Source organism: Schistocerca cancellata, chromosome 11 (assembly GCF_023864275.1).
Source record: "Schistocerca cancellata isolate TAMUIC-IGC-003103 chromosome 11, iqSchCanc2.1, whole genome shotgun sequence".
In the NCBI taxonomy this organism is placed as follows: domain Eukaryota; kingdom Metazoa; phylum Arthropoda; class Insecta; order Orthoptera; family Acrididae; genus Schistocerca; species Schistocerca cancellata.
Genome location: NC_064636.1, coordinates 31,761,842 through 31,786,509, shown reverse-complemented (window position 1 = coordinate 31,786,509; position 24,668 = coordinate 31,761,842). Strand labels below are relative to the sequence as shown.

The 24,668-nt window shown below is 40.3% G+C and overlaps 1 protein-coding gene across 1 annotated transcript in view; it reads right to left on the bottom strand.

The window, feature by feature from the left end:
• Window positions 1-24,668, bottom strand: part of LOC126108570 (uncharacterized) — a 195,973-nt gene that overhangs the window by 156,065 nt on the left and 15,240 nt on the right. The window contains exon 4 of the mRNA XM_049913861.1: window positions 14,125-14,217. Within this exon, the coding sequence (XP_049769818.1) occupies window positions 14,125-14,217 (93 nt within the window). The remainder of the gene's footprint in view (window positions 1-14,124; window positions 14,218-24,668) is intronic.

The window sequence follows — 24,668 nt, the reverse complement described above, 5'->3', positions numbered from 1 at the left end:
ACCAAGGCGTAACTAGATGTCATGGACACAGGGTGCAGTCATGCATATTTCTTACGGGCCTCTGTGTAGCTTAAACAATCGAGGGACTTATACTCCTGTATCTTTTTTTCTTTCTTATATACTGGGCAATCTGGTGAATGTGGAGAATGACTACCATGACAATTTACACATACAGGAGGGGGAACACAGGGACTCCCCTCATGGAGTGGACGTCCACAGTCACCACAGAGAGGGTCCTGGGAACAGCGAGATGACATGTGGCCAAAACGCAAGCACTTAAAACACCGCATAGGAGGTAGGATGTACGGCTTCACATCACAGCGATAGACCATAATCTTAACTTTCTCAGGAAGGGTATCTCCTTCAAAAGCCAGGATAAAGGCACCAGTATCAATACGACTATCTTTAGGACCCTTCTGAAAACGCCGAACAAAGTGAACACCCCGCCGTCCGAGATTGTCCCGAAGTTCCTCATCAGTTTGAAGGATGAGGTCCCTGTGAAAATCACACCTTGTACCATATTTAGAGACAGGTGAGGGGTAATGGACACAGGTATTGTGCCAAGATGGGTACAGGCACGAAGGGCCGCAGATTGGGCAGCTGAAGCAGTTTTTATCAGCAACGAACCCGACCGCATCTTGCTAAGGGAGTCCACTTTGCCGAACTTGTCTTCAATGTGTTTCACAAAGAATAAAGGTTTGACACTGGTGAAAGTATCTCCATCAGTCCTGGTGCAAACTAGATAACGGGGGAAAGGTTTTACCCCTAGCCGACGGGCCTGACCCTCTTCCCAAGGGGTAGCCATGGAAGGGAAGGCCAAAGGGGCAAGAGAAGCAGCACTTGAGGAATCAGTACCACGCAGAGAGACGGCCGCAGAAGAACGGCCAGGGTTTTGGACCCGTATGCGTTTCATCTGCATAGCGTCCGCCCTGATACCACCCACTCCGACCAGGGGCTCTCCTCACGGGCACCACCCAGCCACAGCAAGGGCCGTCTGGCACGGCAGCCATTGCCGGGAGTTCCGATGCTCCAGGATGATGAGCAACCACTCCAAGGCATGCATGAGGAGGTCACAGCTCAGGTATCAGAAGTGTGATCCCTGTGTGTTCAGGGGGCTCAACCAAAAGGGTACATAGCGACCCCACCACAAGGGCTGGCTACCGTGCTGGCTATGCACCCTAGCATCAGACAACGACATGAAAGAAAAGGTGGAATGTACTAGGAGGGCGCACGTCGGAGACACTAGGTAAGGTGCTCTTCCCCAAATGGATCACACTACGGAAGAGAAATTTTGGAATGGAGGTCAAACCCCAGAGGGGGACCAAGGAATGCCAAAAGGAGGAGATGATTACGCAACAAAGCCGGACTGTAAAACCAACAGAACCAGGAGGATAGCGGGGGCCAACATAAGCAAGGACACCAATAGAGGGAGAGGAGAGGGCGAGGGGAAAGGAGCATGGAGGGGAAAGGAAAAGAAATGCAGCACAGGAGAGAAAGAAGGCTGCAATGGCTCGGGGCCCCGTGCTTGCCATGCACGTATCCACAAAAGAGTTGTGGACCCCCTGGGGGGAAATTAGTCATGAGGAATGATATGTCAACAGCAGTTAACAGTTGCTTCTGACATGTGTGACAGCAACAACAGTAATAATAGTAGAGATTTTACTTACAAAAACAATGCTCCACTGGATTGTACTACATATATGTTGCATGAAATTTAAGTACCTGCAAATCACAATTATATTTTCATACATTCTGCTCAGGTGAATACAGGGTTATAAGACAAAATTAAACAGGGGAAATGCAGGGGCAGGTTTAATAATAGGAAAGCAGATAATATACTATGAACAGCATAGTGGATGCATTATTGAAGCCAAGATTGATGCAAAGCCCACACCCACCATAGTAGTACATATTTATATGCAACTGTATCTGCAGATGAGGAGGAGATTGAGGAAATGTATGTTGAGATGAAAGAAATTTTTCAGATAGTTGAGGGAGCTGAAAATTTAATAGTCATGGGGGACTGGAATTCGATAGCAGGAAAGGAAGAGAAGTAGGTGAATTTGGACTGGAGTGAAGGAATAAAAGAGGAAGCCGCCTGGTTGAATTTTGCACAGAGCATAATTTAATCATAAATAACACTTGGTTAAAGATTCATGAGGGAAAGTTGTGTACATTTAAGAGACCTGGAGACACCAGAAGGTTTCAGATTGATTATATAATGGTTAGACAGAGATTTAGGAGCCAGATTTTAAATTGTAAGACATTTCCAGGGGCAGATGTCGACTCTGACCCAATTTATTGGTTATGAATTAACTGAAGAAACTGCAAAAAGGGTGAAATTTAATGAGATGGGACCTGGATAAACTGAAAGAACCAGAGGTTGTAGAGGGTTTCAGGGGGAGCATTTGGGAATGATTGACAAGGACAAGTGAAAAGAATATAGAAGAAGGATGGGTGACTTTGAGAAACGAATTAGTGAAGGCAGCTTATGATCAAGTAGATAAAAAGATGAGGGCTAGAAGAAATATATACATGAAATAAATAAAGCAGGCGAAAGGGAATACAAATGTATAAAAAAAATAGATTGACAGGATGTGCAAAATGGTTAAGCAGGAATGGCTAGAGGACAAATTTAAGGATGTAGAAGCACATATCACTGGGTGGGGCAGGGGGGGGGGGGGGTTAAGATAGATACTACTTACAGGAAAATTAAACAGATCTCAAAGCACCTGTATGAATATCAAGTGCTCAGGTGGAAAACCAGTCCTAAGCAAAGAAGGGAAAGCCAAAAGATGGAAGGAGTATATAGAGGGCCTATACAAAAGAGATGCACTTGAGGGCAATGTTATGGAAATGGGAGAGAGCTTAGAGGAAGATGAGAAGATAGATATGATACTGAGTGAAGAATTTAACAAAGCACTGAAAGATCTAAGTCGAAACAAGGTCCCAGGACTAGACAATATTCCATTAGAGCTGCTGTTAGCCTTGAGAGAGCCAGCCATTACAAGATGCACAAGACAGGTAGAATACCCTGACTTCAAGAGGAATATAATAAACCCAGTTTTGAAGAAACTAGATGCTGACAGCGGTGAAAATTACCGAACTATCAACTTAATAAGTCACGGCTCCAAAATACTAACATAATAAATTTACAGAAGACTGAAAATACTAGGAGCCAACATCGGGGAAGATCAGTTTGCATTCTGTAGAAATGCAGGAATACACAATGCAATACTGACCCTATGACTTAACTTAGAAGATAGGTTAAGGAAAGACAAACTTACATTTATAGAATTTGTAGACTTAGTGAATGCTTTTGATAATGTTGAATGGAATACTCTCTTTCATATTCTGAAGATGGTAAGGGCAAAATATAGGGAGCAAAAGGCTATTTACAATTTGTACAGAAACCAGAGGGCAATTATAAGAGTCGAGGGGTATGAAAGGGAAACAGTGGTTGAGAAGGGAGGGAAACAGGACTGTAGTCTATCCCTAATGTTATTCAATCTGTGGTTTGAGCAAGCAGTAAGGAAACAAAAGATAAATTTGGAGTAGGAATTAAAGTCCAGAGAGAAGAAATAAAAACTTAGGCAATGACATTGTAATTCTGGCAGACACCACAAAGGACTTGCAAGAGCAGTTGAAGAGAATGGAGAGTATCTTGAAAGGAGGATATAAAATGAACACCAACAAAAGCAAAATGAGGATAATGGAATGAAGTCAAATTAAATCAGGTGATGCTGAAGGAATAAGATTAGGAAATGAAACACTTAAAGCAGTAAAAGAGTTTTGCTGTTTGTGAAGCAAAATAACTGATGATCGAAGTAGGGAGGATATAAAATACAGACTGGCAATAACAAGAAAAGCATTTCTGAAGAAGAGAAATTTGTTAACATTGAGTACAGATTTAAGTCTCAGGAAGTCATTTCTGAAAGTATCTGCGTGGAGTGTAGCCACATACGGAAGTGAAACATGGATTATAAATAGTTTAGACAAGAAGAGAATAGAAGGTTTCAAAATATGGTGCAACAGAAGAATGATGAAGATTAGGTGGGTAGATCACGTAACTAATGAGGAGGTACTGAACAGAATTGGGGAGAAGAGAAATTTGTGATACAACCTGACCAAAAGAAGGGATCGGTTGGTATGGCACTTTCTAAGACGTCAAGGAATCACCAATTTAGTACAAGAGTACAGCTTATTGGGTGAAAATCTTAGAGGGAGACCAAGAGATGAATACAATATGCAGATTCAGATGGATTTAGGTTGCAGTAGATACTCAGAGATGAAGAGTAGCATGGAGAGCTGTATCAAACCAGTCTTTGGACTGAAGACCAAAGCAACAAGTTCTGACTATTAATAATGAGGCTGTTATCAGCAATGATGTAAATGAAATTCATCCCAGAAACTGTCTTAATCTCACTAAAGAAACTCTCTCAATGTTCACAACATAACTGTTGCAATTCTTAGGTTGTGTATTTTGTTATCACACTTTTCCGCGTACCTCTCTGGCTAAGCTAGTATTTGGCAAGCATGAAGACAAGCAGTAGAAACCCTTGCCATGTGCAGATGGCCATTATCTTGCTGAACTGTAATCCAGGATGGCTTGCCATTAAGGGCAACAAAATGGAGCTTAGAATATCATTGACATACTGCTGTGCTATAAGGGTGCCGACAATGACAACCTAAGGGGTCCTCCTATGAAAAGAAATGGCACCTGATCATCACTCCTAATGGCCAGGCCATATTGTAGGCGACAGTGAAGTTGCTATCCCACACCTGTGGAAGTATTAACAGAGGAAGAAAAGTTACTCGCAACGGTCCATACAGCTGGCTGAGCCCAGGAGCACATTTACACAGTCTTCATGTCTGACAAAGTTGTTAGCAGAGTTGAGTCTGGTCGTGGCCCTAGCTGGCCACGGAGGTCACCTGATCTGTCAGTGTGCCATTGCTTTGTGAGGGGACCCCTCAAGTCTGAGGCATACTGCAACAACTCTCAGAGTCTTCAAGATCTGTAGCAGAACATTTACAATGAAATAGCAGCAAATCCAGGAGTCCAGTTTTGATCGGCCTCCAGCAACTTGCTGACCAGTGTCCAAATGTGCCAAGAGATGAATGGCATTCACTTTCAACATCTGCTGTAGTCAGGTTAGTAACCCAACAGGCGTCTTCTGAGCCATCGGAGGCAGTTATGAATAACTCTGTGCAAGTGAGGTAAGAGATGATTCAGTTGAGGAACTGCCAACTGTTCAAACCAAAAGTGATGTAAATGTAAGCTTGGAAGCAAGTTAGAGTTAAGCATGTGTGAGCTGTGAGTGTGGAGTGTGCTGCCGTTGCAGGAGGTGGCAGTGTGCTGCTCCGGTCCCACCTGCTGTGGCGGTTGCTGCGCATGGGTCCCATCACCAGCTGCACTACTGTGCTGCACTGCCCCTCCTCATGCAGGTGAGTCTGCTGCATCGGCTGCCAGTTGCTGACATGCCCACACTACTCAGTGTAGTGTGGGCTCAATTAACAGTCTTAAATTTTCTGTTGTGTTCCTAATAAGTATATAGTTTGATCAGGAAACACAATGACCCATTAACTGTATACCCAGTCTTCTGTCTTTCTCAGTCCTAGGGGCTACCACTGACGTTAACTCATATAAGAACAGCATCATATGCAATCATTAAATCAAATTATTTTGCAGTAGATACCTCCAATAGAGGTGCAGTTTGCAGCAGATGAAAATATGATACAGTCTTAAGATTTTGTTCACATACATGGTTATCAGGAGAAAGAAAACGCGTTCTATGTATCAGAGTGTGGAATGTCAGATCCCTTAATCGGGCAGGTAGGTTAGAAAACTTAAAAAGGGAAATGGTTAGGTTAAAGTTAGATATGGTTGGAATTAGTGAAGTTCGGTGGCAGGAGGAACAAGACTTTTGGTCAGGTGAATAAAGGGTTATAAATACAAAATCAAATAGGGGTAATGCAGGAGTAGGTTTAATAATGAATAAAAAAATAGGAACGTGGGTAAGGTACTACAAACAGCACAGTGCATGCATTATTGTGACCAAGATAGATACGAAGCCCACGCCTACCACTGTAGTACAAGTTTATATGCCAATTAGCTCCGCAGATGATGAAGAGATTGATGAAACGTATGATGAGATAAAAGACATTAATCAAATAGTGAAGGGAAGTGAAAATTTAACAGTGATGGGTGAGGAAACTTAGTATGTGAATATGGATTTGGGGGAAGAAATGAAAGAGGAAGCTGCCTGGTAGAATTTTTCACAGAGCATAACTTAATCATAACACTTGGTTCAAGAATCACGAAAGGTTGTATACATGGGAGAACCCTAGAGATAATAGAAGGTTTCAGATAGATTATATAACGGTAGGACAGAGATTTAGGAACCAGGTTTTAAATTGTAAGACATTTCCAGGGGCAGATGTGGACTCTGACCACATTCTATTGGTTACGAACTGTAGATTAAAACTGAAGTAACTGCAAAAAGGTGGGAATTTGAGGAGATGGGACCTGGATAAACTGAAAGAACCAGAGGTTGTAGAGAGCTTCAGGGAGAGCATTAGGGAATGACTCACAAGAATGGAGGAAAGAAATACAGTAGAAGAAGAATGGGTAGCTTTGAGAGACAAAATAGTGAAGATTGCAGAGGATCAAGTACGTAAAAAGACGAGGCCTAACAGAAATCCTTGGGTAACAGAAGACATATTGAATTTAAGTGATGAAAGGAGAAAATATAAAATGCAGTAAATGAAGCAGGCAGAAAGGAATACAAATGTCTCAAAAATTAGATCGACAGGAAGTGCAAAATGGCTAAGCAGGGAAGGCTAGAGGAGAAATGTAAGGATGTAGAGGCTTATCTCACTAGGGGTAAGATAGATACTGGATTTTAATTCCAACTCCAAATTTTTCTTTTGTTTCCTTTACTGCTTGCTCAATATACACATCGAGTAACACCAGGGATAGGCTACAACCCTGTCTCACTCCCTTCCCAACCACTGCTTCCCTTTCATGCCCCTCGACTATTATAACTGCCATCTGGTTTCTGTAGAAATTGTAAATAGCCTGTCGCTCCCTGTATTTTACCCCTGCCACCCTCAGAATTTGAAAGAGTATTCCAGTCAACATTGTTAAAAGTGTTCTCTAAGTCTACAAATGCTATGAAAGTTAAGTTTGCCTTTCTTTAACCTATCTTCCACGGTAGGTCGTAGGGTCAGTATTTCCTTACGTGTTCAAACACTTCTATGGAATCCAAACTGATCTTCCCCGAGGTCGGCTTCTACCAGTTTTTCCATTCATCTGTAAAGAATTTGTGTTAGTATTTTGCAGCCATAGCTTATTAAACTGATAGTTTGGTAATTTTCACATATGTCAACACCTGCTTTCTTTGTGATTGGAATTATTATATTCTTCTTGAAGTTTGAGGGTATTTCACCTGTCTCATACATCTTGCTCACCAGATGGTAGAGTTTTGTCAGGGCTGGCTCTCCCAAGGCTATCAGTAGTTCTAATGGAATGTTGTCTACTCCTGGGGCCTTGTTTTGGCTTAGGTCTCTCAGTGCTCTGTCAAACTCTTCACACAGTATCGTATCTCCCATTTCATCTTCATCTACCTCCACTTCCATTTCCATAATATTGTCCTCAAGAACATCGACCCTGTACATACCCTCTATATACTCCTTCCACCTTTCTGCTTTCTCTTCTTTGCTTAGAACTGGGTTTCCTTCTGAGCTCTTGATATTCATACAAGTGGTTCTCTTTTCTCCGAAGGTCTCTTTAGTTTTCCTGTAGGCAGTATCTATCTTACCGCTAGTGAGATAAGACTCTGCATCCTTACATTTGTCATCTAGCCATCCCTGCTCAGCCATTTTGCACTTCCTGACAATCTCATTTTTGAGACTGTTCGCATTCCTTTTAGTCTGTTTCATTTACTGTATTTTTATATTTTCTTCTTTCTTCAACTAAATTCAACATATCTTCTGTTACCCAAGGATTTCTACTAGCCCTCATCTTTTTACCTACTTGATCCTCTGCTGCCTTCATTATTTTGTCTCTCAAAGCTACCCATTCTTCTTCTACTGTATTTCTTTCCCCCATTCCTGTCAATCGTTCCCTAATGTTCTCCCTGAAACACTCTACAACCTCTGGTTCTGTCAATTTATCCAGATCCCATCTTCGTAAATTCCCATGTTTTTTGCAGTTTCTTCAGTTTATCCAGGTCCCATCTCCTCAAAGTCCCACCTTTTTGCAGTTTCTTCAGTTTTAATCTACAATTCATAACCAATAGATTGTGATCAGTCCACATCTGCCCCTGGAAATGTCTTACAATTTAAAACCTGGTTCCTGAATCTCTGTCTTACCATTATATTATCTATCTGATACCTTCTAGTATCTCCAGGGTTCTCCCATGTATACAACCTTCTTTCATGATTCTTGAACCAAGTGTTATGATTAAGTTATGCTCTGTGAAGAGCAGTTGAACGGAATGGACAGTGTCTTGAAAGGAGGATATAAGATGAACATCAACAAAAGCAAAACGAGGATAATGGAATGTAGTCAAATTAAGTCGGGTGATGCTGAGGGAATTAGATTAGGAAATGAGACACTTAAAGTAGTAAAGGAGTTTTGCTATTTAGGGAGTAAAATAACCGATGATGGTCGAAGTAGAGAGGATATAAAATGTAGACTGGCAATGGCAAGGAAAGCGTTTCTCAAGAAGAGGAATTTGTTAACATCGAGTATAGATTTAAGTGTCAGGAAGTCGTTTCTGAAAGTATTTGTATGGAGTGTAGCCATCTATGGAAGTGAAACATGGACGATAACTAGTTTGGACAAGAAGAGAATAGAAGCTTTCGAAATGTGGTGCTACAGAAGAATGCTGAAGATAATGTGGGTAGATCACGTAACTAATGAGGAGGTATTGAATAGGATTGGGGAGAAGAGAAGTTCGTGGCACAACTTGACTAGAAGAAGGGATCGTTTGGTAGGACATGTTTTGAGGCATCAAGGGATCACAAATTTAGCATTGGAGGGCAGTGTGGAGGGTAAAAATCGTAGAGGGAGACCAAGAGATGACTACACTAAGCAGATTCAGAAGGATGTAGGTTGCAGTAGATACTGGGAGATGAAGAAGCTTGCACAGCATAGAGTAGCATGGAGAGCTGCATCAAACCAGTCTCAGGACTGAAGACCACAACAACATGCTCTGTGAAAAATTCTACCAGGCAGTTTCCTCTTTCATTTTTTCCCCCCAATCCATATTCACCTACTACGTTTCCTCACCCATCACTATTATATTTTCACTTCCCTTCACTATTTGATTAATGTCTTTTATCTCATCATACATTTCATCAATCTCTTCGTCATCTGCGGAGCTAGTTGTCATATGAACTTGCACTACTGTGGTAGGTGTGGGCTTCATGTATCTTGGCCACAACAATGCGTTCACTATGCTGTTTGTAGTAGCTTACCCACACTCCTTTTTTTTTATTCATTATTATACCTACTCCTGCATTACCCCTATTTGATTTTGTATTTATAGCCCTTTATTCACCTGACTAGAAGTCTTGATCCTCCTGCCACCGAACTTCACTAATTCCCACTATATATAACTTGAACCTATCCATTTTTGTTTTTAAATTTTCTAACCTACCTGCCCGACTAAGGGATCTGACATTCCATGCTCCGATCTGTAGAACGCCAGTTTTCTTTCTCATGATAACGACGTCCTCCTGAGTAGACCCCGCCCGGAGATCCAAATGGGGGACTATTTTACCTCCGGAATATTTTCCCAAGAGGACATCATCATTTAACCACACAGCAGAGCTGCATGCCCTCAGGAAAAATTATGGCTGTAGTTTCCCCTTGCTTTCAGCCATCCGTAGTACCAGCACAGAAAGGCCGTTTTGGTTAGTGTTATGAGGCCAGATCAGTCAATCATCCAGACTGTTGCCCCTGCAACTACTGAAAAGGCTGCTGCCCCTCTTCAGGAAACACACGTTTGTCTGGCCTCTCAACAGATACCCCTCCATTGTGGTTGCACTTATGGTACAGCTATCTATATCGCTGAGGCACACAAGCCTCCCCACCAACGGCAAGGTCCATGGTTCATGCAGGTAGAAGGGGGGAGGGTTAAGAATGACTAGAAAATACATTTTCATAAACTTCCCTTATATCAACTTGAAAACTGTTGCTGCAAATAAAACTAAAATAGATACATAGTGCAGTTCCTCCATAATAAATTTATGCTGGTTTCATCTTTGTACACTGATTAGTATACACGTTTGAATGAGATGAAGGAAATAGAAGATGACATGTCTGTTCTGTGTAGGATAGGGCAAGTGTATGCTGAACCTCCAGTTCTGGTCCAAGTGTCAATCTAAGTAATTTTGAATAGACCATACATTACATACTTCAGTTTTAGTTTTAGGGAAGATTAACGCTATGTATCTACTAATGCTTAATTGTTTCACATTCAGCTGTAAGTTGTGTGCACATATCAACAGTTATCTAGGCTGGCCAATCTGAAATTCACAGCATACAGTGAGGTACTCTGGACCACTTCTCAAGAAAGAACCACCACACCAGTTTTTCACCATTGTTCTTCAGACCATCTTTCATTCACTGCTGGCTACAGGCCCCACTGTGTGCACCATCTCAGCTTTGGACTTTGCACAGCTGGGACAGACTATCTAATATACTCAAACACAGAATCTCCCATCGAAGTTAGTGCCTTTGCTTAACTATTATGTTGAACTGTCTTGCATAAATATCACACCCTTGCCCCAAACTCGTATGAACACTAAACTTGCTGGAACTCACTCTCTCAGTTCCACTTTCATTCTTGGCCACATACATCTTTTTAACACTCTCGCACTGTTATGCAATGACAGTCTGTGAATACTCTCATGTTGAAAAAAATGGGTTCCTTAAACTCTTAGAATTTCTCCAATATATGTCTCATAGTAAATATGTGATTTACGATCCATACCCCTGCCTATTGATCTCTAACTGGTTCTACATTCACATTACATACGAGTTGTGTGTGGCAGAGGGTACATCTGTTACTACGACAAGTTTTACTTTCCACTACCCCTTATTTCCAGGTGGTGCTTGGAAAGAAAGTGAGTGAGAATGCATCTGTGTTAGCTAATAAAACCTCCAGTTTTGTTGCCACAACCACTTTATGAGATTTATCTTGGAATAAATGTTACTCTGTCCAAATCTTCTTGCAGTTTCTCGAAAATCTGACACACACACACACACACACACACACACACATGTATTTTGGGATGTGTGATAGGGACACCCTTTACTCATTTGATGTTCCTTACAATGAATTCCTTTCCTGTGACAACCTGTTCATCTCAAGAGTAGCCCTGCACCAGAAGGCTTTTGATGCCGTTCCCCACAAGTGATTATTAATCAAATTGCGTTCGTATGGAGTATCATCTCAGTTGTGTGACTGAATTCATGATTTCCTCTCAGAGAGGTCACAGTTCATAGTTATAGACGGTAAATCATCAAGTAGAACAGAAGTGACATCAGGCATTCCACAAGGTAGTGTCATAGGCCCTCTGCTGTTCCTGCTTTACATAAATGATCTAGGTGATAATCTGAGCAGCCCCCTTAGATTGTTTGCATATGACACTGTAATTTACCATCTAGTAAAATCATCAGTCTACCAATTCCAATTACAAATTGATCTAGAGAGAATTTCTGTATCATGTAAGTTGCAATTGGCACTAAACAAAGAAAAGTGCGAAGTCATCCACATGGGTACTAAAAAAAATCTGAAATTTTGGGTATATGACAAATCGCACAAATCTAAGGGTTGCCAATTCAACTAAATACCTAGGAATTACAATTATGAGTAACTTAAATTGGAGGGACCACATAGATAATATTGTGGGGAAGGCAAAACAGACTGCACTTTGTTGACAGAACACTTAGAAGATGCGACAAACCCACTAAAGAGACAGCCTACATTACACTTGTCCATCCTCGTTGGAACATTGCTGCATGGTATGGGATCCTTATCAGATAGTATTAACAGAGGACATCGTAAAAGTGCAAAGAAGGGCAGATTGTTTCGTTTTATCCCGCAATAGAAGTGACAGTGTCACTGATATGATACTTGAGTTGGGGTGGCAGTTACTGAAACAAAGGCGGTTTTCTTTGTGGCAAGATCTGTTTACGAAATTTCAATCAGCAACTTCCTCTTCCTAATGCACAAATATTTTGTTGACACCCACCTACGAAGCGAGGAATGATCATCATAATAAAATCAGAGAAATCAGAGCTTGAACGGAAAGACTTAGGTGTTCCTTTTTCCCACAAACCATTCAAGAGTGGAATGGTAGAGAAGTTGTATGAAAACGGTTTGATGAACCCCCTGCCAGGCACTTAAGTGTGAATTGCACAGTAACCATGTAGATGTAGATGTAACATCCCCAATCATCTGTTTGTTATATTCCAATATCTGTCTTCCCCTTAAGTTTCTTCACTTTACAGTTCCCTTTAGTAACATGGGCATTACTCTCTGGTATCTTATCACCTATCCTATCATTTTGCCTCTTCTTCCAGTCAGCGTTTCTCACTTTGCTTTGGCGATACTGCAGGGGAACTCCTTATTTATCATCTTATCAGTTTACATAATTTTCAGCAGCCATCTCTAATATCACATCTCACAATTTTCAGTTCTCTTCTCGTTCATCTTCCAACAACATCTATCTAGCAATAATCCCAATACTCACCCCAATTGGTCTTACTTCACACAGCTGGGTACTGTTCTTGAAAAAAAAATCTAAGTAGTCTTGCTTTGCATCTTGGCACAGGTCCTGTCATATAAGACTCTTCCATCAGATAATTATATAGATTTCCTCTATTGTTATTCCTGTATTGGTCTTTCAACACAAGATTCTGCATATATGTTTGACTTCTTCAGCATAGTTTCTCATTCTACTTTTGTCATAAAGTCATCTTTGATTAATGTGGCGCAAGAATATTTTAAAGTTAAATTCAAAAATCATTGATACACAAATACTTGAACTTTAAGCTGAAAATCAACAAAAAGGAAGAGTGCTTTCTAGTCATTAATAAAACTGAATATTTAATTTCATAGAATACCCCCAGAATGTTCTATATTTGATACTATATACATAAATTCTTGCTCTGTCATTGTGTCTTCCCATTGAAAGCTGTCAAGGAAAAGCAATGTTCAATTACAACACAAATTTATGCCATGAGGACTGGATAAGTCCGTCCGTCCTTACACAGGGTGGCCAGAAACAAGCGGAAAAGCTAGTACAGATGTTGCAGGGTAGGTCGTGCTGAGGAAAAACAGTTAAAAATCTGATATGTTGCACCATTTCTGATTTAATAAACACTGAACTTAGCCTATCAGGTCTATGCACATGCAAAGTCAACCAGACTGCCAGGAACAGCATTGCCAAATGTGTCAAAAGACATTCATTTATCTGTGAATTTACATGGAAAGAGGTGTGATAGGACAATGACAGAGGTAGGCTTGACACAAATTTCCCACATCAGTGAATTTAGTGGTATTTGTACAGCTCTCTTGTTCAGCGTAATGAACCCAATGAAGAACAAACTTAAGAACACATTGTCCAGCAGACTGCTTGAATTTGTGTGTGCAATACATTATCCGTGAACTTCAATGCTAATTAAATCTGGGAATGAGCAATATATCAATTATTTTCTTAACAATTATTTCTCTGTGCAACTGTCCCTGCAACATTCTTACAAGCTTTTCGAACTCTTTCCAACCACCCTCTGTACAACCAATATATGACTTTGGTGAAGTAAGCAGATTTCTTCCAGGTATTGATTTAAGGCATTCATTAATAATACAATTGACCAGCAACAGTTATGCTTCTTACAAGTGCTTTTCAAATACTATTCATAACAACCAACACATAACAGAACAAGGTAACTAGTTAATTGAAATTCTACAGAAATTCTATAAAATTGCTCGTATCATAGGTTTCCATGGTTCACCATCTATGGTCATTTAACTTTACTGCTACCATAACATATAATGATATTCTTATTGTATTCATGCTTAAGACAACACTGATGTAAAAACTTACATCATGTCCAGAGCCACTGACATTGTGTTTCAAGTCTGGGTCTTGCTTTATTTTCAGACTAGGATTTTCAGTCATTAGTGGATCTTCAACAAACTGAAAAAAATAAATTAAATAAAAAATATCATATACATTTCTTATGTGACACACTTTTAAGATGGGTGCTGGAAGAGGAAGCGAGGGAGAACATTAACAAACAAGTATCACACAGAAGGTAGTTGTGCCAATAGTGCAAATAGCAAGAAAATGTAGATGCCACATTATAGCATTTCAAGCTGAAGCTCTGTTTATTCTGGAGGCAAACATATCAAAGAGATCATCAACCGCATATCAACAGCAATTATTTCTTCCTTATCAAGCAGCCATACCATACACACTCACAAGAGATTCTATTTCCTTAACTAAAACTTCTCATTTTACAATAGAGACATGATATTGCAAACAATAAATTTGCATTAATACATCACCATTTCACTTTCAAACACATAAAATATGCCATGTAAAATGACATCACAACTTCCTCCTTTTCACCATTATTAGTCATTCAATCTTGAGCAATATTTGAACACATAAGTAGTGTGCTAGCCTTTTAGTTTTATTTGACATCATTGCAGAGATGTTGCCAGCACAAACCCAGGTTTGTAAGCATGTGTCAAGATTCCAATGAACAGTTAGGTAGTTTCTTATGAAAGTAAACTGCATTATGTGGATATGTTAGCATTTCTACTGGTATTTTGTTGCAACAGTTTGAATACTGTGAAGAATCAGATAAAAGTATTTTTATAGAAGTGTACTGCATTCACAAATGACTAGCAAGTGTTGTTTGCACACACTAAGATATTTGTGACTATGTGACAGAGAAACTAAAGTAACATTACTAAACTGAACTGTGGTTGCATGTGAAGTCAGTCTTTTGTAGGAATGGAAAATCCACGATGGAATGTAGCAATCTTATGAAAAAGATAGTTTCTACTCACCACACAGTGGAGATGTTGAGTTGCTGGCAACTGAAGTCAGACTGCGAACAGCAGTGTATGATGTGAGGGGCAACCAGATAGTCCCTGCATGCTCACACAAGTAGCCTCTAGCCTGCTATACTTCCCTCTGCCTGGCTAGCCTCTTGTTATATTCCATCCTGAATTTTCCACTGTTAAATTTCACCTGGCGGCCTTTCTTCCACCCCGTAACCCAGTGCTGTTTTCCTTTGCTGCTAAATTCTAATGCTGTACCGTACTCAATGTCTGCCTTTTCTTTTCTTTCCTGTGTTTCTCTTGTCACCTTACAAACCACACTACATCCTCTACTTACAAACCACACTGTATCAACCACCTTGGCCATGCAAAACAGGCAAGACCAGGCCAATTAGAGATGCACTGTCAAAAGTCCCACTTTACTCCTTATCATATGTATCATATCATATATATGATTAATCCCACACCTTCAAATTGATCACTCTTCCTGTGTCACTCTTGCATATCTTTGTGCATTATTTCCCATACCTTTCCTGTGCCACCCAAACTTTTATCTCATCCTGCCAAACCCTCCCAACCCCCACTCCTCCTCCTCCTCCTCCTCCTCTCCATTCCAATTAGCAAATACTAGCATCACATAATCTAGCCACATATGCCATCCCCCGGCTTCACACTTACCCATTCATAAACCTGGAAACCACATTACAACCTTTTTCTTTGGTCTCATTGTGCCCTCACACCAATTTCAGTCTGTTTCCACTTTTCATTATCAACTTCCTCCCTCTGATTTTATTTTGTTTCACCCTACTTCATCTGTTTAAATATTTTTGTGATTTTTCCCACATGTTTGGGTGTATTCTAAAAATATTTTTGGACACATTTCTATGTTATTTCTGTATTTTTACATGTTTTTATCCACCAGCATGGCCTTGCACCTTCCACCTGCATCATATAGAAAATTTTGCTTATTGCTAGCCATAACCCAGTCCCAGATATTAATCCTGTGTTGTTGCTTGGCTCATGGGATACTCTCAAATGGCTGTAGCATCGAATTACCTATTTCTGGGTGCCAAAATAACCTCCATCTGTTCAGTTTCCACCTATCCTTAACCCCCACCAACATGGTCCTGCAATACCATATCAGTCAAGCCCAAACCACCTTGCAATGCCTTATTTCAGTCTTCAAAATTCTCCTGCTATGCAATCCCAAATTTATGGATCCCATGGCACACAAAAACTCTTGACCTTCAGGAGCTACAGAAAATGCTCACCATCTCAAAAAAAAAAACTCTCCACCTTGTTTACTTCCTACTTCCACCGTTGACTACCACAATCCACCACCTCTACAACACCTCCCAAATCTGCCCCATGTCCCCCCTCCCACCACCACACAGAATACAAAACCTAAGCAGACCTGAAACACAGTCATGAACCTTCCCTGCAAAAGCCAGGCCCACAGTAGTATCAGTCCTCTCAAAAGGCACCGCCTTTTGCCACACACCAAAATTCAATCATGCAGGACTTCTTTAAGATGTTCTCTCCTTCTCCCAGTCTCTACAGTGTAAACACTCTTGTCACTAACCTGACCCATCAGATTCAACCAAAGACCTATGTTGAACCCCACCTGACTTGGTTCACTCCTCCATTCAACTGTGTTACACCCCCACTGCCCCCAAATCACCACCTGTTAACTTTGCAGGAGTTATTGACCTTGAACCTTGCCTCATCATCATTCCTCAATCCCCTCAACTTGCAACCTAACCTTACATCTGCAGAAAGAACTGCAATCCACCACCTAAAAACTGATCCTGACCTTACAATCCTACCTCCTGAAAAAGGATCCACCACTGTTGTTTTGAACTGCAAGGATTACCTGGCAGAAGGACTCTGCCAGATGTCAAATTCATCCACCTACAAACACTGCCACAGTCACCCCATTCCTGAGATCCAGCAGGATCTCCACTGTCTCCTCAATTACTTAGGCTCACTCCAGAACCTCTCTCCAGAGGTCACCTCTCTCCTCCTACCACTCCCCACACTCCTGCATGTTTCATAAAGTTAATAAACCCAGCACCCAGGACACCCCATTGTAGTCAGTTAGTGTGCCTTCACTGAGAGAATCTCTCCTCCCACAGACCAACACCTTCAGCCTATTACCCGCAACCTACCTTCCTACATAAAAGATAACAACCATTCAACCATTTACTAGGTGTTGTGTGATGTCCTTAGGTTAGTTAGGTTTAAATAGTTCTAAGTTCTAGGGGACTGATGACCATAGATGTTAAGTCCCATAGTGCTCAGAGCCATTTGAACCAGTTTTTCAACCATTTCGTCTGACTCTCCATACTTCTTCTTACTTTACCACTTAGTGAACTGCTCATCATTATTGATGCCACCTCTCTTTACACTAACCTCCCTAATGTCCATTGCCTTACCACTGTGGAACACTACATTTCCCAACACCCAACGGATTCCAAACCACCAGCCTCCTTCCAAATACCATGATCCACAATTACTTCTCCTTTGAAGGCATTACCTGCAAATAAATCGATAGTATAGCCATGGGCATCTGAATGGCACTGTCCTAGGCCAACCTATTCATGGGCCATCTACAGGAATCCTTCCTAAGCACCCAGAATTCCAAACACTTCACCTGGTTCAAATTCACTTATGACTATGTTATCTGGATCAAGGATGACACCCTATCCACATTCCTCCAGAACCTCAACACCTTCTTCCCCACTTGCTTCATGTGGTCCTACTCAATCCAACAAGCCACCTCCCTCAATGTTGACCTCCACCTCAAAGATGGCTTCATCAGTAACTCTGTCCATATCAAACCTACCAACCACCAGCAATATCTCCACTCTGACAACTGCCACCCATCCCTTACCAAGAAGTTCCTTCCATACAGTGTGGCCACTTGTGGCCATTGCATATGTAATGACAAGCATTCCATCTCAAAATATACCGTGGGTGTCACTGACGCCTTCACATACCATAATTTCCCTTCCTTCCTTGTACAAAAGCACTCTCCCAAGCCTTATCTTTCCAGTCAACCACCACCTCCCAAAGCCCCACCGTCCGGCCACAGAGGAGCACTCCATACCAGCCGGGACTGGAGCAACTGAATTTACATTCTCGATTCTCCACCAGGGTTTCAACAACCCCTCATCGTGCCCTGAAATGAGGAATGTTCTACCTTCTATCCTTATCTCTCCCACAGTGGTATTCCACCACCCACCAAACCTACACAATATCCTCGTCCATCCCTACACAATCCCTGATCCCAAGCCCTTGCCTCGTGGCACATGTTCCTGTAATAGACGCAGATGCAAGACCTATCCCATACATCCTCCCACCTCCATCTACTCCAATCCAGTCACAAACGTCCCCTACCTCAAAGGCAGGTCTACTTGTGAAAGCAGCCATGTCGTACTCTAACCTCCAAGTTCATGTTGCTAACAAAAGTGGTCAGGGGAAGTTAAGATGGTGGAAAAATCAATTTGTGTAGCCAATAATGTGACAATGCTTTCATTTTGATCATGGGAGAAATATTGGGTATTTAATGTAAAAATACCCTTAACATACTTGGCATTGAAACACAAACTGAATTTTTGTAGAGAAATACTGTTTGCAGAGAGAAACACCCACAACCACACAATAGGTAATTTAACAACAGTTTTCATCAGTTACTTTTGACTTGGCATTTCTGTTATTGATATATACATTGCAGGACTCTTGGACACAATAAAACTTAAAGTAATAGAAAATGGAACTGTCGGATTCCATATCAACCTAGACCTCAGGCTAGGCTACAGATCAGTCTGCCACCACAATCTAGATTCAGCCTTTGAGACAAAATCATTAATAATATTTGAAGACAGACAGTACAAAACAGCTGTATGGAGAATGATAGAAGGAAACCTTGAAGGTAGCAAAATCAGGACATGAGGAAAGGGCCACCCACACAAAGTTAGTAATTCATACAATTTTGCCACCACAACCAACATTTGTTTCCCAGAAAAAATGATTAAGAAAACTTCAACATCAAGTTTGCAGATGTGCTCTATAATGCACATATATGATTGTATATCAATAACTCAAACATATGAGCCAAAACAGGATGTGAAGGAAAAGCCATCCACAAAACATGACTAGTTCATAAAGTAAAGGCTTGACGAACTATCTAGTTTAAGCTGATCACTGACTACACTATAATATCATTAATCTGGCTATCTCCAACTTGACTCAGAGACATGTCAGAAACATTTGGTTTCTACTCTGAGCATTACGGCACATGGACAGTTCTTTGTAAAGTTTAAACCATGAGTCTATTGAGATAAGTTGTGGATTTGAGGTTCTACATTATTAGTGGGGGGCTAACATTAACACAGTTTCAAAGAAACATACACAGAGCTCAAAGGACTGGAGTTATCAGGTCCCCGTGGCCAAGACTAGAGCACCACAGGAGCTTCTGGTTACAGTCACAATGCCAAAGGCCCATACACTTTTCAAAATGGCTGGCCTTCCTGGTTTGTATACAGCCATAATTAAATACTAACAGAGCTGGAGTAGTATGCCTGGGTGAAAGGCGAGTGTGGGTACTGGCTGCATAGCTATCTCCATTCACCTTAACAAAATGTGTGGTGTGTTGACTGTAGTTTATTGGACATCCAAACCAGCACAACTCTCTCTATTTGTTGGTACTGAAGAAACCTTTCTGCAGAGTCCAGCTTTGCACAGATGGAGTTGCCCATCACTCTCATGGAAACAGCAGCCTTCTGTGACGTAATACATACCACTACAAAGTAGCGATACATGACCCTTCTACATCTTACAGACAAATGATACTTGCAGCTAAAAGTTATTTATATAAACAGAATAGAATGATTTGAAACAACTTATCAAGTCTAAATGTACAGGGCAGAAGTAGAATGTCAACAGTATGCACCTGCCAGGGTCTCATCTGTGATGTGGTGTAGAATATGTTCCCCAGCTGAGAGTTTTGTTCACGTATGCTACAAAGATTACTGAAATTTGACATCAACCTGTTGCGCAAAAAACAGTTATTGATAAAGGCATACACACATTTCAGCACCTCCATGCAATCATCAGTGGGTACTTTTCTTCAGTTCTTTAAAATGTAAACACGTTTCAAGCAATAATCACTCTTAATGAAACTGGACATAAAAACAGTTTATGTCTGTTGTGGTTAATACATTATTTTCCTAAATTTTTGAGTTCTGCACAGCCATCTTTATATTACTGTATACTGGTAGCTTTACTAAATTATGTTCTGTGAGTTTAGTTTGTGACTTAGCAAATCTCTATCAAGTGTGATTTTGTTGCCAAAAAATATTTTGCAATTACATTTTATGATTGCTTATGGCTATTTCTGAAATATCCACTCTGCTTTATTGTGGAAATACACAAATACGAAATATGTTGTTGTGTAGCTTGACTCTTAAGTTACACTTCTTCAGTTTACTGAATGCAGTGTTAATGTACTGGTGGTGTGTCTAGTCACTATTGATATTCACTTGGTCTCATATCAGTTTGTAGCTAAATTGAAACTACTTACTTTCTGTTATTACACACACACACACACACACACACACACACACACACACACACACACACACACACACACACACACACAGAGAGAGAGAGAGAGAGAGATAGAGAGAGAGAGAGAGAGACAGAGACAGAGAGAGAGAGAGAGACACACAGAGAGAGAGAGAGAGAGAGAGAGAGAGAGAGAGAGAGAGAGACAGAGAGAGAGAGAGAGAGAGAGAGAGAGAGAAGGCGGGCACAAGCATATAAAAACAATCCAATCTACTTCCAAGTCATGTTGAGGACTTGAATCATAACCTTTTGTTGTTGTTGTTGTTGTTGTTGGTAACATGGGCACTGATCTATGGTGAAAACTGACATTTTCCACAAGCACACAAATCTTTACATAAGTAAAGAAGTAAAATGTGACATACTTAATCTTAGAGTTACAGAGGATTTCAACCTAAACCCTTGATTTGTAGCCTTGCACTAATCTCGAATTCCATATGGAATACATGCCAGAATGATAATCCATGCAACACTGGGTGTTGGATATTTATTGACATGAAAAAGTTGGTAATGTGGAATGAAATAAATACAGAATCAGGGTCTGAAATAATGAGCATGAAGATATTCATCAAAAGTGTGGAAGAAACTGCTGTTTGATGATCCAACACCCACTCATTAAAGTAGAGTAATGCATAAGAAGTGGCCAGGAAAACATGGTGTGCCAATTTGTCAATCATACCATAGTGAAAGGAGGTATACACTTGCGAGCTACATAAGCTTAGAATGGGAAGCAGGGAAAATGATGTAAAGGATGATCACGGCAATACAGATAGAGCACAATATCACATTGTGCTAGTATAGAAAAGGAAATGGGCCACACCCTTTTATCATCAGGAACAATCCCTACGTTCCTCTGAGGGTATTTAGGGAAACCATAGAAAATGTAAAACTAAACAACCAGAACCTCATGTATTCCAAAATCACGTCTAAGACAGTAGCACTGCTATGGCGAGAAAAATTCCTGTGGCAATATACAAAACATGTCTTTCCAAAACTGTCTTACACAGTTATTTCAAAAATCACACATGAAAGGAAAATATTTATTCTGTAAGCAATAGATATGCCCAAGGTAACCAATTCCCTAAATGTAGAGGTTGGAATCTCCAGGCTGCTGTAGCCTCATGGATCACTACTGTTAAATTTTGGAAGTCGGGATGATATGTCTGCCTAATGAAGCTGATAAGGAACTGATGAGAAAAAACCTGGGCAGACTAAAACTATGCTATGGGAAAGAGAATATGGGCATATACGACACAAATTCATAAGTACTAAAAGTTGTGTCTTGTGGAAAATAGTGAGAAATGAGAAGCAATTCCAGTTGTTTAAGCCAGCACTGGCATGGTCTGGAATCCTAAGATTAGTGCTATTTGGAGTATAGTACAATTTGTCTAGTTTTTTATATATTTTGAATATTTTAACATTGAAATGAATCTTTAATCAATGTTAGTTATTACTATGGATTAATGTTATTGTCTTTTTAATATATAGTGACAATAATAAAATGGAATATTAATTATTAGTCACATACCAGTTAAAAATATTGAGTCATGCTTCCAATTTCTCATACAATGTAACATACTGAGAGAGGAATGTCTCTTACAGTTACTACTAACAAACAGGTCAAGAATGTTGATAATTGGAGCCAGTTTTCCTACTTCCTTCCTGGCTGCTCAAGTATCTTTTTCATCACAATGAAGGCAGCACAACAGTAACCTCCATCTTTGGAGGGACATAGTAGCCCAAAAGCATCTTTCTCCCAGTTCCACCAGTTGCCCAAAGACCTTCCAAATTCATTCTACTAGCCGTGTAGACTCCTGTGAAATGCAAGAGCCCATTGCCATTATTTTGTGCTCCGGTATAGGTTTTAGTACATTGTCTCGTGCATACTTTCTCTCTGACACTCTAATCAAAACACACTAATGGTATAGCACATTATTTGCATCACCAATGACACCTGCAAGAGGGATAGTAATATTGTGCAACCTTGTTCTAGCATTATGTCATGGAAATACTTTTCCCTATTTAGTTGGTCCATATTTTCCCCACATAAAAACTATCACGGATATCAGTTTCATAATTTTCATCTAATTCCTACTCTGATGATGTGTCCTGGTCACTGACAATAACAGCATCCTCTTCATCTTCACCATCGGAATCAACTGGCCCCACATCAAGTACATGATCAATGATCACACTCTTTTCTCCTCCTGACCCATAGCAAACCATTTATAACAATATTTGCTGTTAATTGTATTATCAGATATCATATATTATGCAAAATACACAAAAATGTGCCTTTTATTCTCATGGGGAAAGAGTGATGGATTGGGGTTTCACAAATTGCAGCATGCTTGAACTTGTTTCAACAGCATCTCACAAAGTCCTATTCTCAACTAAAGTTACAAGAACACATGTATATCATTCTACTGATGTCTTCGAGCAGCTATCAGAATCACAAAGCAGTGTGATATGTCATTTAGCAGTGAACTACAAAAATTCATGAAAGAGACACACCACACCTCTACACATCACTGCTTTGTTAATAACACCATTGCATAGTCACATGGCAGCAGATAGTTGCATAATAGATTCGAATGAAGCTGAAACCCTGCTGCCAAACAAAAGCTAAGCAAGATCAAAAGATCATCAAAACAGCTTATGCAAGAAGTGTCCAGTGAATTCACAAACAAGATGTTATCTTGTGACAACAAAGTGGGAAATCTAGGTTCATGTCCCAGTTCAGTATAAATTTTCATATGACACTTTAAATGGTACCTCTATACTTATTACAGTTGAGTTTCAGAAATAAATTTCTGTATTTGAAAGTCCAGTTCATCATCAAATATAAAATAGATATATAAATGACTGAGGTGGGGAGGGAACAGAACAAAAAACTGAGGATATTAAGCAGAGAGTGCACCACACCTGAAGTGCCACACTTCAGATTTAATAAAAACAATATGAAGTGGAACTAGCCCTCCCCCTCTGGCAACAGAACTGTTAGTTTATGGAATAATGGTTTTTCCATATGCAATTAAAAAAGGCATAGGTCATTACAGCTTGTAAGAAGAGTCACAGGAAATACTTACAGAACTACAGACATAGGTAGCAGATGTCACATTGTTCTATAACACTTTCATGCTCCTATACGACAATTTATTTGAGTTTAGATGATTCAGTGCCTCTACTATTTTGTGAGTTATTACCTTTTGACCTTAATTTATATGCATGCACTAAGATACAATAAAACCAAATAAGTCAAGTGGATAGGAGCAAAGTATCCACCATGACTACAGATAATCAAAACTAATGCCTGCCTTCTCTTCTCACAGTGAAGTGACATGCTTTCTCTTCTAGTGATCAAGTGACAAACAGCTAAAGCCAACAGACAAACTTTACAGAGAGATGTTTGCAATTCAAATATATTATTTTAAGACTGATGGACTGACTCTCCCCCCCCCCCCCCCCTCTCTCTCTCTCTCTCTCTCTCTCTCTCTCTCTCTCTCTCTCTCTCTCTCTCTGGGCACTCTGTGACAATGAAAACATGATTGACAAGAGGATTTTATGGACTGATTCACTTCAAATTCCATCAGAGTTACAGATCTGAAGGTAACATTTTAGTGGGAGCTAACGATATTAATTGTTAATGCCTGATGACATAAGTGTCAACATAGATACTTCGATATTACATTGGCATTACTAGACCTCTATGGTATCTGTATTAGAGCCTCAGTTGCAGTCTTTAAGACAAGCTCAGCAAAGTCATCATAGAACATGACCTCAAGGTTAGTGCCAGGGCATTACCCTCATACTTTAAGTAAAAAGTAATAACTACATCTCTAAAAAAAAGGGGGTAGGGGCAGGGGGAGTTACTGACAGCTGTCAATACTACCAGACAAGCAGTTTAATAGGTCATGGTTGCAAAACACAAATGAATGAATTAATTTATTT